This window comes from Syzygium oleosum, unplaced genomic scaffold, assembly GCF_021117445.2.
Source record: "Syzygium oleosum isolate NSW1041296 unplaced genomic scaffold, Sole_v2.1 Sole_v2.01, whole genome shotgun sequence".
Taxonomy (NCBI): Eukaryota; Viridiplantae; Streptophyta; class Magnoliopsida; order Myrtales; family Myrtaceae; genus Syzygium; species Syzygium oleosum.
Window position 1 is genome coordinate 35,307,250 of NW_026607485.1, and position 19,942 is coordinate 35,327,191.

General features: G+C 40.4%; 2 protein-coding genes across 3 annotated transcripts; one reads left to right on the plus strand and one right to left on the minus strand.

Annotated features, from left to right (window-relative positions):
* The first annotated feature begins 252 nt into the window (after positions 1 to 252).
* Positions 253 to 8,048, plus strand: LOC115682374 (phosphatidylinositol/phosphatidylcholine transfer protein SFH6-like). 2 transcript variants are annotated; one of them, XM_030606587.2, is made up of 14 exons: positions 253 to 578; positions 1,360 to 1,660; positions 2,817 to 2,916; positions 3,109 to 3,375; positions 3,477 to 3,554; positions 3,686 to 3,787; positions 3,891 to 3,940; positions 4,096 to 4,195; positions 4,308 to 4,406; positions 4,526 to 4,639; positions 6,225 to 6,354; positions 6,842 to 7,239; positions 7,511 to 7,585; positions 7,694 to 8,048. In XM_030606587.2, exons 1-14 carry the CDS (start codon positions 554 to 556, stop codon positions 7,724 to 7,726), a joined length of 1,872 nt encoding a protein of 623 aa, XP_030462447.2. In that variant the 5' UTR covers positions 253 to 553; the 3' UTR covers positions 7,727 to 8,048. The 2 variants fall into 2 exon arrangements, with proteins under 2 accessions (XP_030462447.2, XP_056166923.1); XM_056310948.1 differs by lacking the exon at positions 1,360 to 1,660.
* Positions 8,049 to 10,282: 2,234 nt separating this feature from the next.
* On the minus strand, positions 10,283 to 11,584 carry LOC115683180 (probable galacturonosyltransferase-like 4). Its single transcript, XM_030607627.2, has one exon. It carries the CDS (start codon positions 11,515 to 11,517, stop codon positions 10,450 to 10,452), a length of 1,068 nt encoding a protein of 355 aa, XP_030463487.1. The 5' UTR covers positions 11,518 to 11,584; the 3' UTR covers positions 10,283 to 10,449.
* Between the last annotated feature and the right edge of the window lie 8,358 nt (positions 11,585 to 19,942).

Genomic DNA, 19,942 nt, shown 5'->3' on the forward strand with positions numbered 1-19,942 from the left:
TGTCATTCCGTATTCCATTAATTAAAATTCATGGACGATATTGAATATATTCATACAATCCATAGACCAAAAGTTCAGATACCACACTGAACAAATTCAAAGTTTAGGGACCATATCAGACATTGGGCCAAAGTTCAGGAATTACATTGCATATTGAGCTAAAATTCAAGGACTATTTGTATAATTATCCTTTTTATTTATTTATATATTTATTATGGGTAACTCCTCCCGCCAAAGCTTCATCATCGCCATCATCATCATATTCACTCTCGCTCTCAACGTCAACACCGCAACGTACACCCTCTGCGTTTCTTCTTCTTCTTCTCTCTCGGTCGGTTGAGCCTTGCTTTGGCGTTACATTACGGTCTTTGACTCTTCCCCCTTCTCCAGCAATCTCTTGCACCGCCCCCCGCATGGACGCCTGATCCCAGCCGGTGTCGCAGAGCCAGAGTGGGGAAACGCCGTTGAGTTTGATGCTCGCGCCTCGGAATTTGGTTCCTGCGTTGTCCGACTGATCGCTTCCTCTTGTCGAGCTCGGGGGACTGCACGATCCATGTCTCATCAGGTTGCACGAACATGTGAGTGTACTTCTTCGGTTTTGGTCGACGTCTCTTCGCTGTTCGTTTCGCAATTATCGGTTTTTTGATATCTTGGATGATTTGACGAAGTTTCAGAGTCCGACGGCATTGTGTCGTGTTCGCTCTTCATGTGGAACATTGAATGCGACTCTCTGTCTTTATGATCTGATTTCGTTTGCACTGCTGGGTACACCGAAACGATGGAATCATCTGCTCATCATAGTGCGGTCTTCTGATCTTCTCCCTCTTTTGACTGTTTGTATCGATACATTGTTCGACTTTTTTGTGAAGTTTGAATCCACTTTTTAATTAAAGGTGGAATCAGTCAACCACTATAATCTCCATCCAGATCAGGATGTCTTTGTCTATGGTAAGATTGCCTATTTGGTTCTCCATAGGTCATCTTCCAATGTGGGTTGATAAATTTATTCGCAGTCTCCTCTGTTTCCTTGCTGAGCAAAATGTAGACGTGTTAGGTGCATAAGGTAATCTCTTTGCCAGAGCTCGAAACTTTAGTTCTGATGGACATAAAGTAGAATACAATCGGACCCTTTTATAGTGTACACTAATTTTCTCACAGTACAGCGGTAGCATAGATGATGCTTTTGCTTCAGTGTAATATCTTGCTCTTATTTGACCATCTCATGATTTGATGAATCCGGGACTTGATGATTAGATGTATCACCATCTCTTGACATATGGAAAGCAATCGAAATACTCTATTCAGTGTGTTTCTTGATCAGTTTGAGTTTAAACTTGACCGAACCTTTAAATGTTGAAGGCTCTGAGGGTCTCTCTGGTCACGACGAAAGAAGAGAAAGGAAGTCTGATTTTGAGACTTCAGAGGATGACCGTAGGACAAAGATTGGTAATCTGAAGAAGAAAGCGATCAATGCATCTAGTAAAATCAGGCGCTCTCTGAAAAAGAAAGGCCGCAGGAAAAGTGATCCTCGTCTTAGTTCTGTTTCAATTGAGGATGTTCGCGATGTGGAGGAGTTGAGAGCTGTAGATGCATTTCGGAGGGCACTTATTTCTGATGAATTGCTACCTTCAAGACATGACGATTATCATATGCTCTTGAGGTGATCTTCCTCATTTTTTCTCTCGTCTGTGTGTGTGCATGTACGAGTTTCTTCACACGAATCTGGAAGAGGACTGATATATTAGATTGCATTTCTTCATGGGCACGTCAAAATGGAAGCATATGTAATTCTCCTCGTCCTTGTTCCAGCTACTTTTCCTTTTGAAGCATGTTCTGATTTCAGTGGAGTTTACATCTAAAGATTGTTGATGAGGCTTATTTTTTAACAGAATGCAAACTGAGTGCTTTGGGTCTCCCTGCACTTTGTTGGCTGTCTGTCATACTTTCTTTATGCTTGACTACTGCTACTGTTATGGAAGTGAATCAATGAACAAATGACTTTGTTTTTATGTTTCTTTTTTTTTATGCAGTGATTAAAAATTTTGAAATACTAATGATGATTATTAGACGAGCATTTATGAGTTTCATTGCCACCTTCTATGCTTGAAAAGTTTGTGCTTTGATGTGTTCGGAGTGCTTAATGCTAGAAAATATATTCTTATTGTTGAAATTCTAGAGAAGAGCTTTCTCTCCAGAAAGATAAGATTGCCAATACAATCAGTCTAAGAGTTCCCTTTTCTTCTCCAGAAACTGCAAAATGTCAAAAAGATAATTGTTTTTGTACGAAGGGCATCTGTAAGATTTTCTGCCACAGGCTATTCTTTTTTGCTTTATGATCTTGAAAGCTGCTGTTGGAACTATTACCTGCAGCCCTTTTTGCCCATTCATTTGTACTTAGGGGAACTCTTCCTTCCCATCATTATCCACGATAGTTTGTGGAAATCTTGTCATGTTAAAGTTCCATGTTTCTTTATTGATGTTGAAGATTTTACATTGGAATGTTTTAATGTTCATGGAATCTTTGAGACATGGAGTTTTCACTTTCACAACTTGCATGCTCGACATTTGTTGCTTCAGTTTGGCTCTTTCTCGTGAACTAGCTTTCAGATAATTGGTTATACAGTTTGATGTTGTCTTTGTTGTCTACATGTTCTTCCAATTTCTTTATGTGTACAGTAGATTGTATTTTGCTTGGTTACATCCTTGTTGATCTTCTATTATCAGCTCCATTCATTTATTTCTTGATCAAGAAATGGATGATGTGCTGTTGGTGTTGCCGCTTTTGAACTACTAAAGTCATCTGTCTTGTTTCTCAGATTCTTGAAAGCAAGGAAATTTGATGTTGAGAAGGCAAAATGCATGTGGGCAGACATGATCAAATGGAGGACAGAGTTTGGCACAGACACCATTCTCAAGGTATTATGGACTCGTCTTTCTTATGACATCTCTTGTTTTTTGAGAATGAAATTCTGGTTAATGTTAAATATTTTAAAATCATGCCCAAAAGAGGAAATCTATAAGGCTAAGCTGCTGTTTTGCGTGCTGCTTTTTCTTGCTTGCTGTTGCTACTGAATTTAAGACACTAAAAATGTCCCTGCATCTTTTCAGGAGTTTGATTTCGCCGAGATGAATGAAGTCCTAAAGTACTATCCTCAGGGTTACCATGGAGTTGATAAGGAGGGAAGACCTGTTTATATTGAAAGACTGGGAAAAGTTGATGCTAACAAATTAATGCAAGTAACCACCATGGATAGATATATCAGATACCATGTGCAGGAGTTTGAAAAGAGCTTTGCGATCAAGTTCCCAGCTTGTTCGATTGCTGCGAAGAGACACATTGATTCAAATACAACAATTTTGGATGTGCAAGGAGTGGTATGTTGCTGGATAGGGTACCAAATTCTATTGTTAGAGTGTTGTGGTGAATTATCTTGATTTGTTCAAACCATAATTCTCTTTGCTAATGATGATTACAGGGCTTCAAGAATCTGACTAAACCTGCTCGAGAACTTGTCATGCGGCTGCAGAAGATTGATAATGACAATTATCCAGAAGTATGTTTCAAGGAAATGAAATTGTCATTTTTTGTCTTACAGTAACAGTTACACACATCTTCATTTAACATTTCAACATTGGTCTTTATTATTTTATATGTTGTCTTACACAATTATTCTACATATTTCAGACACTTTTCAGAATGTTCATCATTAATGCTGGTCCTGGTTTCAAGCTTCTCTGGAACACAGTGAAGTCTTTTCTTGATCCCAAAACTACTACCAAGATACATGTATGTTTCTGTTTGTCGATATCTTTTCTTCACACCCTTCAAAGCACTATGCAGGGTTTGTGAATGTCATTTTCAGATGCACTCACTTGGAATTTCTCCTTAGGTTCTCAACAACAAGTACCAAACCAAATTATTGGAAATAATTGATGCTAGGTAATTGTAACTCTCCTGCTTCTTTCAATTTTCTTCTTGTTTATTTCTTGGATAGGTTCGTCCATTCAATTCCTGACAGAATGCCAACTATTATTACTTCTGTAACATTATTCATCCAGACCTTGGAGTTTTCTTAACTATGCGAATTTCTTCAGTGAACTACCAGAATTTCTCGGTGGTAGCTGCACTTGTGCTGGGGAGGGGGGTTGCCTAAGGTCTGACAAGGGCCCCTGGAAAGATCCCAACATTTCCAAGGTCATATAGTGATATTTTCTGCATTTGACTCAAAACTTAAAGATGCCTTTCTTTTATCAATTTGTCAGATTGATGGATTTAACTGGGAAATTTATTTGCAATATATGTGTAGATGGTTCTTAAAGGTGAAGCACAGTGTTCTAGACAAATTGTGACCATTTCAAGCTGTGATGGCAGAATTGTTGCTTGTTATAAACCAACTCGTCCAATGGTATGATTTACTGAAACTGTATTGTGTTGCAACTCTGAACTAGATGTTTAGTTTTTCCATGGCAAGATCAGGAAGTATCGATATTGTCTTAAACAATTTCGAATGACCTTTGGCTGCAGATTAAAACAAGTGATACATCTACAGCCGAGTCGGGCTCTGAAGTGGAAGAAATGGTTTCTCCAAGGGCAAGCAGGAGCTATGTACTTCCAACATTGACCCCGGTCTGTGAAGAAGTAAGTATTAAACAAGTGATGCTCAGAAAAGAAAAAAGAGAAACGAGTTAATGAACAGAAATTTATTGTGGAAGAATGAAGGACTATTCATTTTTGACTTGGGAGTTGTAATTTGATGCAAGTACTGCTTAATTCTAATATAAAAGAAAGAACAACCATAATCTCATGTTTAGCTAGAAAAAGAAGCTGCTCTTGTCCTGCAGTGTGGTAAAAGATCCTCTGCATTCTGTGTTTTCAAACTTTATACTTTGTATCATATAATGTGCACACTGACTATGCGTCCTCTGTATTACCACCATGCAATTATTAAGAAAAAGCTATGAATGCATGCAAAATTGCAATTGTAAGCTACAGAAAAATTAAGGTTAATAAATAATAGTTGAATTAATGTTTTCCTTGATAAAACGAATTGCTTTGGTCAAATGATCTCTTTCGCTGGAGAAATGTACATAGCCTTGGTCTTCTCCTTCAGCTTTCAATTAGTTTTGAAATGGAGTAAAACAAAGAAGGGAGAGACCTATGGTGGTTCATGATTTTTCCTCAACAGTGGATGCATCACTTCTTTGACTATATGTCAATAGTCTTAGCAATTCATGCAACAGAAAAGTTCTGTTGTAGCCTTTCTGTTCTATCTTGGGCAAGAGATTTCTACGAATGGCAGTATCTTTGCAGGGAAGAACACAAACTCAGTTTATTTTGCGGTTTTGTGTTATGTGCACTTTACAGAGTCAAACACCACTGTGATTGGTTGTGGCAAAGAACACTAGAATGCTTAGTGGTTTAAAACCATCCTCAACTTCATTCTGCGTTCAAAGTGTAAATAAGAAATACCTTAAATGTTCAGCACCAAGATAGGGCTGGTTGAAATGTATATATTCAACATTACTATTCTTTTGGTCATCGGCTGATTTTGTAAGGTTATGGGGTGGGCTCTCTCTCTCTCTCCCCCTTGCAGTTACGGTTACAGATACCATAGTCAAATTTTGAAACACTTCTAAAACGTATATCTGTGCATGGTGATGTTTCTCTCGCTCTCCCCCTTGCAGTTACGGTTACAGATACCATAGTCAAATTTTGAAACACTTCTAAAACGTATATCTGTGCATGGTGATGTTTTTGGTTGACAATTTACAAATTTCATGATATCAATAGCATTAATGTGGACCCTATGTTCTGTATATCATGTCCTGTAGGGTTCATTTATCACTTGTGTTATATGTGTCGCAACTTATCACTTGATTTAAATTTTTTCGAGGACTGTGACAGCTGAAACTTGTCATGACTCAGTCGTCTATTTCTTAGGCCTTTGTGAACTTATCAAATAATTTGTCTCCTACGCTAGATTGGTCATCTCCAGCTAGTTAACCTTCACGACCAGAAAATATGGCCACTTGTTATGCCTGTCATCTTTCGAAGAATACAAAAAGTGAATAGCAGGCAGAGAGGAAATATTGGACTGTCAAATTGATTTCCTCAGACCCATGATGTGTCACCTAACAAACATTTCGGCATGGACTTAAATATGCGGGCTTCGGTTCACCTAATAAAATGTGCTCACAAATGATCCGTTGTGATATTTATGTAGGCAAAGATGATGAATAGGCCAAGCTACGCTAGCCATGGTGTGGTGTATGATGAGTATGTGCCAATGATTGACAAAGCTGTGGATACGGCTTGTGAAAAGCAAGTGCCACTTCAGGAACCACATGTTTCAGGTCAACTATTCTCCATCATGTTTGCTCGGTTATGCCTGGACCTTTGCTTTTCCTAAAATTGCTGATATCGAAGAACCTCATTACATTGTATTGTCTAATTGAAGAATATGAAATTCCATCGTTCCCATTTCGGTTTCTTATGAAGTGTGGTATCAAATGTACTGAAGAGTATAACTTCAGGGCAAAAGGAAACTTTTTGGTATTTGCCTTCTTTGGAATATCGGCATTTTTGTATTGTATGTTAATTTACTTGTAGCTGAAAATAGATGCGAGTAACACTAGGCCCATGACAAGTAAAATTGCTATTAGATCTGTCTGGTCCTTAAAATTTATCAGAACCCTGCATATTCTATCCAGTGTAGTAAAGTACCATTCTTGCAATTCCTTGTCAAACAAGACTTGTCATTTTGTAAACTCACTGGCGTCCATTGCCTGAAGTAAATACCTGCTGAATCTACCTGATCAGAATCTTTGAAATATATTGCAGGGATGGATCCACTGGTAGCGGAAAATAGAACTGTGGAGGCGTTTAACGCCCGTGTTTATGCTGTGATCATGGCCTTCTTGTTAGCCTTGTTAGCTCTTTTCCGTTCAGTCTCGTACTGGGTGATTAAGAAACTTCCCAGCAGCATGTTGGGTAATGCTCACGCTATTCTCGGCTCCACCATTCAACCCAGTGAGGTGTCACGTCCCCCTACTACTGCACTAAACTATGCAAACATAGAGCTTCTGTCATCAGTCTGGAAGAGGCTGGGCAGACTTGAGCAGATGGTAGACATACTTCAGGCAAAGCCACATGCAATGCCTCATGAAAAAGAGGAGTTGCTGAATGCTGCTATTTGCCGTGTAGATGCCCTAGAGGCAGAGCTAATTACCACGAAAAAGGTATGCAGCTTGCTCATGTGTGATAACATGTGGTTTAGATTTGCTAGCATACAGCCATTGTGAATGCAAAATAGTTGTTTCGACCAATTTTACATCATCTTTAATCAGGATAAAACCAAACTTTTTGTTGCTAAAGCCCGGAATTTGTGCTTCAGAGTAATGTTCTTCATCAGCAGGCGAACTACATGTATTTTTTTTTGTTTAGGAGCTAAATCTGTGTCGTTGCCGACAACATTTTAGCGCAATTTTTGTAACCCCTCTTGCTTGGCAGGCCTTGTACGATGCACTAGCGAGGCAAGAAGAACTCCTCGCGTACATAGATAGTCAATCAGCAGCAAAGTCTCAGGTTAGATCAATAATCTTGGATGCAGTAGTATGGAAATACTGATTTGCAGCCTGTCAAGAATTCAAGGCAACCAATTTTGGTCATCCACATTTTTTGTATGCGATGCAGAAATATTCATGCTGGGGAAGAAATCGCTCCTAACATGAACGGCATCCTAGTCAAGCGTGACCTGGTTGGACACTTACCGTTACGGTCGATACACCGAGATACGCACTATCTCTACTACAACGAGGGTTTGTTCATTCTCATATTACTATCAGCACTCCTTTTCTTTTTTCTGTCTCATACATGTAAATAAGAGCTCCATTTATCGCTCTCTAGCAAATGCTGCTCCGTTAACATGTGAAACTGCCCATACTATCACTATATTGTAGAGCAACCTTTCATCTGTTTCCCCAAAATCACAACTTCTCCTGCCTTTACTATTGCAATAAAAAGGGTACCGTCATAAGATTACGTTGTTTCTAGTTCTCCACTATTTCCGCATGCTGTATTCGATGATCTGTCCTCCTGGAGTCAGCACCTTTGCGAAGGATTTTGAAGAAGCAGGTGCTGTCACGGATTGAAGAAGTACGCGCCGTCACACGACACAAAATATGGCAAGAGGGTGATATCAAAACGAGTCATGAACAGGGAGAAAATAGGGGGTACCTCCTTGTCTATAACACGATGTTGATCACCGGCTCAGCTTCCTTTCTATCGGTTGGTGTTGAGTCGGTCCACTTCCAAATGTGCAATCCGTTCAAAATTGTCAATCGGGTTTAGATGGATGTTATATTCATATAGTCTTCATTCACATAACGATTTAAACTTTTTTATTGTCAGGAGTTGTCTTGTGAAATGTTTAACAATATATGTACAATCGGGTAGATGCCTTAGATTTATTTCGCCTGCGAAGCTCTCTGTTCGTCAATTACGCCCGTCGTCTTCCAATTTGCATGTGAGGTGATGTTAAAGCATCCCAATTTGTCCACGGGGTTTAGATGGGCTTTATATTTATACGGTTTCCATCCATCTTCTCAGTGTCTTGAGGCTGAAACTGTTCTTTTTCCGGCCAATGTTTATGAAGTTGCTATCATTCTCTTGTTCTATACAAGTCCTCGTACTTAGGTAAGGAGGAGCAGCTTTGTCTGCCCTCTCAATTTTGTGAGGATGCAGGTGCATAAACTGCAGAAAGTTAATATGGACCATTTGATTGTTGGAAAATGGACACAAATACTGTCTTATTTACGGTAATAGTTCATTTCTATAGCTGAGTATGTCCTATGGAATTTCGTCTCTCTTGCAAAGGAGAAACTTGATTAGGCCTTGAAGTGTGAAATCCAGATACATTAGTCTTCATGAGCTTGCCTGCGATTTCAGCGGGTGTTGCTTGAACCACCTTCGGTAACTCCTCGACCTCTTCGAACAGCGGATGATCCTGAGTTCCCAGGTAGTTAGATGCCAATGTCTTGAAACCGCCGAAAGAGCAATAAGACATGTGGATGTGCAGGTCCATTCGGCTGGGTCTCAGTAATGCCGGATCAAGGCGGTCCCTGTGGTTCGTCATGAGTACAATGACACGTTCGTCTCCGCAGCACGACCATAGGCCATCAATGAAATTGAGCGACCCTGATAGAGTAATCTTCACTTAAATGTTCTAAATTACTCTTCCATCGCACCTCATAATTCTGGAAAAAGCATGTGAATTTTCGTGCCTGTCTAGTTTTTCGCCAAAAATCAATCCCTATACACAGACAATAGAGACTACCTGTATGAACGAACTGAACAAATTGGGAGATGGGAGATAAGTCTACATATACTGAGCATTCGAAATTGACAAACAAAAACCAAAGCACATCTGCACCCCAAAATGCATCTCCGAGAGATATATCGGTGACGGTCTGCAGCGAGGAGCGACGGCAAACGGTGCCGGAGATCACTGTAGGAAGCCGAGAATCAACCTTTGCATGCTTTTTTTCCCAAATCTCAGCCCTCCCTTTTAACATCATCATTTTCTAAGAAAATATATTTGTTAATTAGTTTACTTTTTATTCATTTATCTAATCCTTTCTGCTCTTCTTTTTTTATTTTTAGTTTATAAGAACGAACGCTTGAATCGTCGCCAAAAATTCAGGTGTAATTGTTCATTATGTTAGAATCTCGTGACGAGTTATTTTTATTGTGATTGCACAATTAACTTGCAAGCATGAGCACAGTGTAGTGCCCATCACAGGTGATATTCTCAAACTTAGGCCTGACGACATGCGATCTTTTTTAGCTTGAAAATACATTCATTTATATAAAATACACATTTCGTAAGACATGAAAGCAATGGAAAATTGAAAGGAAATTTTAGCTTTTTCATTGCTAAGCCTACAACTGTCCCATAAACCTTTCGGGACCGAAATTAGATAAGGGAAATGGCCAAAAACACAATAAAAAAAGGAAGAAATAACTGTACAAAATGAACAAAATGATGCTCCAATTTGCAATTTAGTCAACACCATCCAATTAGCCCTTGTCCGGGTTGTCCCTATGTACCATAAGCATTAAGCATTTCTTTTTTTTGTCTTTTTTTGCCTTTTAAAGGTTGACCCATGATCGCTATTGTTCAAAGCCTTAAAGTTTTTTACCTCCTAAATCCCCCAAAATTGTACAAAATCATGTCCTAAAAAAAAAGCAAAAGCAAAACAGGTTCTGTAATCCCTCCAGCGCAAACGTTAAACGCATAGCTGTTTATATTTATTTCCAAAATGTCACTGGAATCTGAATCTCTCTGAGATCATAGAATAAGATAAATCTTTTCATGCTCTTTTTTTTTTTTTTGCCTTATGAATCATCAGTTCTCTTCAACACTCCCTTCGTCTTCCCTTGTTCTCTCCTTATTCCTCAATGGCGTGCATGGACGAAGGGTAGAGATCGTAGGGCGCCCACAGATGGTCCACGCTGCATGGCCTCCTCGAGTCCAACCTCAGCCATGGCTTGCCCTTCCCGCTCCAATGCAGCAGGCTTATAGGGCCGGGGTGGAGAGCCCTGCACTTGCCTTCGAGGTTGTCCCCGCCGAGCCCGTGCTGGTTCCACCTGTGATCCACGGCCTTGATGTTGCCGCCCAGGACGAGCAGGAATGGGGGCAACGAGCCCAGGTGATAGATCCTCTTCTGCTTTTGGACCCCCATCCAGGCCTCCACCTTCTCTGTGTACCTCCCTTGCCTCCACTTGTCCACATCCACCACCATCACTCCCGTGTTGAAGTAGCAAGGTTTTCTCCCCTGAAAGGTCTTTGGCATGACCGGGTCTGCCCAGAACAGGTCTGTGAAGTACTTGGTGAAGTTGGCATGGCAGTACTCCGGGGCTGCCAGGACCTTGCCCTCCAGGCTCACCCCCCAGAGCTTCGCGATGTCATCGACCATGACGAGGTCCGAGTCGAGGTAGATGACCCGCTTCACGTTGGTCGGGATCATGTCCGCCAGGTAGATCCTCGCGTAGTTGAGGGGCTGGTCGAGTGCCTGCCGGATCGACTTGGAGATCTTGCCGCGGACCCGGCCGGAGTCGAAGCGGTAGACCTTGAAGCGGAGGTAGGGGAAGGTGGACCGGATGCTCGAGAAGACCTCCGGCTCGAACCGGGCCCACAGGAAGTGGAACTCGAAGTTCTCCGGGCACATGGAGTGCTGGAGGATCGAGAGGACCGCGGCCATGGTGCCCCGGAGGTAGTTGGAGTCGAGGGTCATGGCCACGTGGATCCTATTAGCATGGTCGCAGGCGTCGGCATTGCGGAAGGCGGGGGCCTCCCGGAAGACAGGGACTGCAGGGGATGGTTTCCGGATGACGCCGAGGCGGATGCTGGGGGAGGCCGCACCGGCGACCGAGGAGGAGTGGCATGGCAGGAGGAGGAGGAGGAGGAGAGACAGGAGGCCAAGGAGTGGGAGAGGATGAAGGCTCCAATAGGCCATCCTGTCCCAAAGTCATTAAAGGTTGGAGTAGGTGGATTAGGGATTATCTTTGGAGGGCTAATTGAAACAGTAGTGGCCATTCTTAGGTTGTCTTTCTTATGAGAGGAGGTTAAAGGAGAGGGGAACGATTGACTGGTATTGAAGAAGAGGATGAGAGGGAGAGAGGGTTGGTGAGACTGGAAGGAAGAGAAGATTTTGCGGAGGCTCTTGTGATATTAACAAGTGATTGATAGCAGGACATTCACCAAAATAAATTAACTCCTCACAAACGTTAAAAACAAAAGAAAAGAGCTTCCTTTAGACAATGTGTATGTACTCGATGAATGTTACGCGACATTAAAGTCTTAAGTAAAAGAAATGGATACTTAATAATTTACGTGATTCGACAGATATGACTTATGAATTTCCATAGAAAAAGACGATACTTTATAATCCATTGTATGAAATTTTGGAGTACAAGAATGTTGCCGACAATAAGATGAGGACTGCAAAATGAAACACGGCCTTAGGTACACAAATGCAAATGCTTGTCAATTAATGATAAGGAAACAAATCTAATTGATTTTGGATAATCGACACTGTGGACGGCTTGGTCGCAAAATATTCAGCATTAAATGTCAATCTATGTTTCACTTTCTAGCACAAAAGGTGGATACGTGAATGATTTGCTGAAAAATTGATTAAGAAAAAAATTAAAAGCACATTAATCATATGTACATAAAAGATTAACCTATTTATGTAAATTTGATTGAAAATCTGTGACCAAATGCAGGTTACCATTAATATATACACGTGAAGTTTTATCCCATGCTCTTGTTCCATAAATTCTTGTAGCTCGTGTACTCAAATCTATCAGGTAAAAACATATGACACAAAAATATGGACTATTAAAATATGTCTAATTTGAATAAAGAACGTGGATCGACGACTATCAAAGGCCTACGATCTCGACACATATCTTTTTAATATGTTTAACAGTCAATAGCACTTATTATCATCATCTTATATATGTGACACGGATTAAAACACATACATTAAGAAGATAAAGAATTTCTATCGACCGGTTAAATTGGCCTGGACATAGACCTTTTTTTAATACCATACCTCTTGTTCTACCATAGACACCAGTAATTTCTAAGGATAATTGTCCAAAAAGTCTTAAACTTATTGTACAACGGCTAATTTTATGACTCTTTTTTTTGACAATTTTCCCACAGATTCTATGTCAAACTTATTTTCTGCACATCAAATGGGGTAAATGAACCTTTACAGTCTCTAATAATAGGTTAGCTCAAGTTAAAGCAACAAAAGAGAGAGCTCAGCATTCTTCAAATAATTTATTTTATTATTCTCGGATAAATTGAATATCCTCACATGAGTATAGGTTGCACATTCTTCAAACTATAGATTTTATATTGCAATAAACTCCAGTTTTTTTTCAGCCTGCATTCAACATCATCTTTTATTGTAGATCCATCTCCCACAAAAAAGACACAAACAAAGCCATACCCTCACCCGTTTTTGAACACTTCGTGGACAAGCTCAAGCCCCTCCAACAAACTGAAACAAAGCAAGTCATCATTCCGAGAATGGATAGTTCTCGTATCTCATTCTACAGTCGCGAAGCTTGAGTTGAGCCCTGATGCTAAACCAACCCTTAAGGCTTATCTGCTGTTTTGCGGAATTCAAGCATTTCGTACAATCTGGATGGTCGAGGGCCCCGTTGCAAGCTCCATAACCGTAGCACGATCCTCGCGAGCTGTAGTAGCTATAACCATTGCTCGCCTTATTCCTACTTATACGTTGAGAACCGAAACTATGTCGGTTCCAAACGCATCATCTTGTCCAAAATGTACTCCATTGCAGATTTTGTCCACTACACTTGTGTTCGGATTGCCTGCTGCAACACGACAGACAAAGGTTTGCCCAATGACAAGTACAACCAAGATTTTCGCAAAAGGAGCCATGTACATGTCGTTCTTTTCCTTCATTTCTTTCTCCTTGTTCTTCTTTGGCATGCTACTCTCTGAGGCTGAGTTTAACTGTCTACTTAAAGGCGTTGATGGCGTAGAAGTTTTCTCCACTTCCAATTCTCACGTTATTTACAGTATAGTTTATCAGTATGGCCGACCTTTATCGTGTTTCGTTATCTGTGAGAAATCTTTTCTTGCGCCGGTCAATCTTTCGAAATCTCGTGCTCAATGTTACTTCGAATAGGAAACTTGCTCACAACATACGCTGGACTTTTGTCTCCACATGTCCTAACAGTATGCAAGAAGGGAATATTTCCACAGCCCATATTGCTCTAACACAGCTTTTTTAGCATAGAGGCAAAACTATCCTTAAGCAAAAGGATTCAAATTTTTCTAGCAATATCATTGGAATATATGACATGAAAATTTTAAAAAATGGCAGAGGTTTATAGAAACTATCACGGCACGATCATCCCGTGGGACATGAAAGTGTTTCGTTATCAAACGTGAGTTCTAGACAGGTTTACCATCTTTTAGTTGCAAAACATGAAAGTTTCTAAATGCATGTCTTGAGCTATTGTTGTCATCGAGCATGGGCTTCCAGAAAACTTCAGAATCAAGTGACTAGTAATCCCTATTGCATAACAGAGGTGGATGTATGATATAGACACAATAGACATAATCAATAGAATGAAAGATTTTATCCTGACCCACCATCTTAACTAGTTTACGGTCCAAATCCATGCAATAGACAGATTTTCACTAGTCGCAAAATGGACATGATTATTGATGACAAATATTGTCAACTTTGGCTGGAAATCGCCGATGTGGACACCGGCTGTCCGACATGGCATGGCATGGCAGGTGATGATGTAAACATTTTTTTTTTAATTTTTAGATATTTTTTTCGATTTTTTAAAAAAAATTATTTCTTATCTTTTCCTTCTTTTCCCTTTTTTTTTACTGTAGACTTAATTGGCACAAAAAACAAGTTTTAGCCTATCACCAATCAGGACTCCAATAATGGAGCTCCAATTGAGATTCGGAGCTCATCCTTAAGATGGAAGAACTTGCCAACAAGCAACATCACCATCTTTCTCCTCATCTCCACTGCCTTCAAGTTGATGAAATTAGGTGACAAATTAGCTAAGCTTTCAAGTAAATCCTCCCTGTTATCTTTTCCATTTATCAGCGTCTCTATTTCTTTTAAAATTAAATGGCTTTCTCTTTTCGCTCTATATGTGCAATTTTCACCAATTGATACAATTAGGTGAATTTAAGTGAGTACGGCGTACCTTAAAAACTATAATTTGACAACAATAATATCGAAATCCGTTTATTTTGCCCCAAAGCACAAAATTAAACATTCTTTATTCATAAACGGATTTTATTGGAACCAAGTATGGTGTATGCGTGAGGTGTCGCGAAATACGAATGTTAACCGAGAACCAATTTATTGGAATACTATGCTCCTGGAGAGAGAAGTTCATACGTTTTGGTGTCTTCACGAATGGAAATAAACTCTTTATTTCGCAAACTGGTGATCACCATTCCTAATTCTACCGTCCCCCAAGCTGCATCTGTGCTGCCATGCTTGTAAAACTCCGGCAATTGTGCAATTGTGCCAATTCAGTCCTAAACCTTTTTTTTTGCCAATTCAGTCCTAAACCTTTTGTAATTATGCCAATTCAGTCCATCCGGCCACTTTTGGCCGGCCGGCGCTGACGTGGCCGCCGGCTGGCTGACGTGGCGCCGGCCGGCGTCCACGTGGCAATATTTTAATAATTTTTTTATTATTTTCGAATTTTTTTTCCTTTTTTCTTTTTTTTTCTTTTCCTTCTCCCCCGGCCTGTCCGGTCGGGGCGAGGCTCAGCCGCGAGGGCCCGGCTCCGGCGAGGTGAGCCGAGCCCTCGCCGCCGGCCGGGCGAGCCGCCTCGCCGGAGCCGGGCGAGGCTCGCCTGGCCGCGGCGAGCTCGCCCGCCGGCGGCGAGGGCGGCTCGCCCGGCGGCGGCGAGGGCCCGGCCGCCATGGGCTGGGCGAGCTCCGCCTCGCCGCTAGCTAGGCGAGCCTCGCCCGGCTCCGGCGAGGTGGAGCTCGCCATGCATGGCAAGCTCCGCCTCGCCAGATCTGGGCGAGGGTGGAGCTCGCCCAGCCATGGCGAGCTCCGCCTCTCCGAAGCTGGGCGAGGCTCGCCTAGCGGAGGCGAGGGCGGAGCTCACCTAGCCATGGCGAGCTGGGCCCTCGCCAGCGAGCCTCCCCCTTGGCCGGACAGGCCAGGGGGGAGAAGGAAAAGAAAAAAAAAAGAAAAAGGAAAAAAATTCGAAAATTAAAATATTGCCACGTGGACGCCGGCCGGCGCCATGTCAGCCGGCCTGTGGCCACGTCAGCGCCGGCTGGCCAAAAGTGGCGGGATTGACTGAATTGGCACAATTGCAAAAGGTTTAGGACTGAATTGGCCAAAAAAAAGGTTTAGGACTGAATTGGCACAATTGCAAAAGGTTTAGGACTGAATTGGCACAATTGCAAAAGGTTTAGGACTTTTTTGGTAACTTTCCATGCTTGTAAAACATTGGCGAGGTTGTTTCCCGGCTAGATAATTCATGCATGCATTGCTGTCTGCTTTAGAAAAATCTTAATAGGCTTTACCATTAATAGACGAGATTTACTCTTTGCATTTTTTTTTTGGAACCCTTACATTAATTGTCACAACACACAAAATATTAACAGGCTTTACGATTAATAGACGAGATTTACTCTTTTTTTTATCCGACGGTCATCGAGAGACTGAGGATAAGTTTCTCAAGGATCCTTAGAGACACCCTTAGAAGCAACTAGTCTCGAGCAACATCTTCGCTTCTTCTTTAGTCGACAAGCATCAACCTTGATTGGATTAATGGGTAGGAATTCTATTGGTATGTGCCAAAACATAAAGGATATATATCTCGCGGTGCTACAATTTCAGTTGAATTTGTCCACAAAATCTCTCTAAGGGAACTCCCGTACAAGGAATATTTATTTTTTTGGGTCATTGGAGAAAAAAGAGGTTACAACGATTAAATTGCTTACTAAATAAAACATTAATGCTTAGGGTTTTTTTTTTGTCTATCATACTCTAATTCTCAATTCACTTTTAGACTTTTGCCCTACCTCTTTAACTCTCAATTCACTTTTAGACTTTTGCCTTACCTCTTGCAAGACGTGGGAGTCGAAACCCACACCTGAAATTACACGTCCCTACCCGTAGCTCCCCTGAGAAGGTGGGGATTCAAACCCCTCACCTTTCTCTTCCCAAGTAGGAAGGGTGGCCACTGGGATTTGCCCCAGTAGTTAATGCTTAGGGTTAATATCACGAAAAACCCCAAACTAGTATACCTGTGACAATTTTACCCAAAACCAATTTTCTGACCACCAAAAACTCCAAACTGGTACATTTGTGATAAATTTACTCAAAACTAATTTTTTGACCACTAAAAACCCAAAACTGGTACGTTTGTGACAAATTTACTTTCTGTTAGTTTCTGTTAAATTGGATTAATAGAAAAAAAAATCACAAACTAATACACCCGTGACAAATGAAGGGTAAAACATACGATTGGTACATCAGTCAACTGCCGTGTGTCATTTAACAAAGCAATTTGATAGTAAAATTTAACAGAAACAACTGAGGGTAAATTTGTCACAAGTGTACCAATTTGAGGTTTTTGGTGGTCAAAAAATTAGTTTAGAGCAAATTTATCACAGATGTACCAGTTTGGGGTTTTTGGTGGTATTAACCCTAATGCTTATCATTGTCGGGCATCTGTCGTACTCATTCCTACACGACCATGAACATAGATGTATGAGAGCATGTGAGCATTACATCATGTGCTCATCGCTCTTGATACAAATGACCAAGCATAGACGGACGTAATTTTAGTAAAGCTATTTCATACACGAGTGTCGATGTCACGATAACTGCAGTTCTTCACCGAAATGTTAAATCTCATACCTAATTTTACAAACTTGAAGCTGCATTTGTGCCTCAGTACTCGTATGACAGAGATGGTTCAACTGCACTTCGGCATGTTCCAAGCAAAGCCGTGCAATTCCACTGCGTAATCGCCCCGTTCCATTTTCCGTGGGCATAGATTGTGCCACCGGACCCAAGTAGTTTATGTTCCACGTAGTGATTGTAGTTATCAACCGGTGTACGAGTAACATTCAATAGAGCCACACCACAAAGGTACTCGAGATCAACGTCTGGTTTTTACTTTTGCCCGTCGGATACATCATCTACCAAAGTTGAGTCCGGATCACCTCGCACCGTATTACCGACGTGAAACAACCAAAGTTCAACCACCGCGACCGCTCTTTGGAACCCTGAAGCCATTTCATAGATTCTTCTATTTAAGATACTTTTCGGCGTAGAAATCCAATTTGATTGCCTATCTATGGAGCTGATTTTGTTGTCTTTTCTACCTTTTATTCAATCTGGATGCTTTGACCCAAAAAAATAAAATAAAATTGGATGCTACTATGTTGATGGTGAAAGCTCTCTCTCCTCTTGATTAAATATTTTGTCTTATGTTTAGATTATCTTTGTTTGGCTGATAAATTTATGCATGGAAAGCGTTTTAAGGTACGAATTCTTCATAACCACGTCAAGCCATAAGAGAAACAAAGATATATTCACTAATTTAGGTTATACTGGGAAATCAAACTTAAGTCGTGTTGAAATATTAAATATGGTTACAGTCACTGAATACTAGACATATTTCTTTAAAAGAAAATTCGTTACTCCCTAGAACTTATCTTGTTTTATGCAGTAAAAAATTACCAAAAAAGTTCTAAACATATTGCATTCATGCTAATTTAGTCATAAACCTTTCAATTGTGCAAATCGAGTCCAAATCTTTTGATAATTTGCAAATTTAGTCATTCTGGCCAATTTTGGCCGAAAGTTGCTAATATGGACATCAGCCATCCTATGTACTATGGCCGACGCTGATGTGAACAATTTTGATAATTTTGACAATTTTTTATTTAATTTTTTTATTTTCTTTCTTTTTCTTTTCCTTCTTCCTTCGCCGGCCATGTAGGAGAGGGTTGGCGTTGCTCGACCTCGTCGGGCGAGGCTCCACTTCGCTAGATCCAGCGAGCTCGAACATCACCCAAAGCCAGCTGGCGAGATTAGCCCTCGCTTATTGCTGGCCGCCGGCCATAGTCAAGGCTTAGCGACCAGCAGAGGAAGAAGGAAAAAGAAAAAGAAAGAAAAAAATAAAAGATTTTTTTTAAAAATTTGATTTTTTTTTTAAAGAATTGTAAATATTGTCCACAACAACGTTAGCTGTGTCACATAAAACGGCTAGCGTCCATGTCAGTAATTTCTAGCCAAAATTGGTCAAAAGAACTAAATTGACAGATTGTCAAAAGGTTTGTGACTTTGGTCAGAAGAACTAAATTGGCAAATTGTCAAAATGTTTAAAACTCAATTGGCATAATTGAAAGATTTAGGATTGAATTGACATAAATGCAATATGTTTAAGACTTGTTTAGTAATTTCCCCTTTTTAAGTTGTCCAGTTCAATGTTTCAAAGCTTGAAATTTTAGTCCTTTGAATTGTGCTTTCTTCCATAAGTTTTTGGCATCAATTAAAGTGAATAACGTACATAATTCATGTGGGAAAAGTCCCATAAAAGTTATAAACTTATTGCGTTGGTATCAATTCATTTCTAAATCTTTTCATTGGACTAATTTAATTCTAAACCTTTTCACATTGATACCAATTCAGTTCACCTGGCCAATATAGGCTGGAAATTGTTACACGATTGTCCTACGTGGCATAGCCGGCGTTAACGTGAACATTTTTAAATAATTTTTTGAATTTTTAAAACTTTTTCGTGTTTTTCTTTTCTTTTCTTTTTACATTCTTTCATTCTTTCTTTTTTTCCTTTATTTTGGCCAGTAGGCCTTGATGGCCTTGCCTAGGGCCTTCGCAGCCCCACCAGCTCTAGGCGAGTGGCCATCGCCAACGGCTGGGCTTGCTGGCCCTCGCTGGCCCAAATGAAGGAAAAAAGAGAAGAAAGGAAAAAGAAAAAAAAAGAAAAGAAAAAACAAACAAAAAATTGAAAAAATTATTTAAAAATGTCTAGTGTCGGTTGTGCCACGTAGGACAACCGGCATCCACTTCGATGATTTTTAGCCTAAATTGGTCATATGGATTGAATTGGTACCAATGTGAAAAGATTTATGACTAAATTGGTGCAATTGAAAGATTTGGGACTAAATTGGTACTGATGCAATATGTTTAGGATTGTTTTCATACTTTTCCCATGCATGTGATGCATATTAGAGAGCCAAATCCAGTAGTACATTCGCTCTTTACATTAGTGTATATGCTTTACATGCTTTGTATTATGAATTTCATTCGACCTTCTATTTCGCTCATCAAAGGTGGAAAATATTTCACAAAG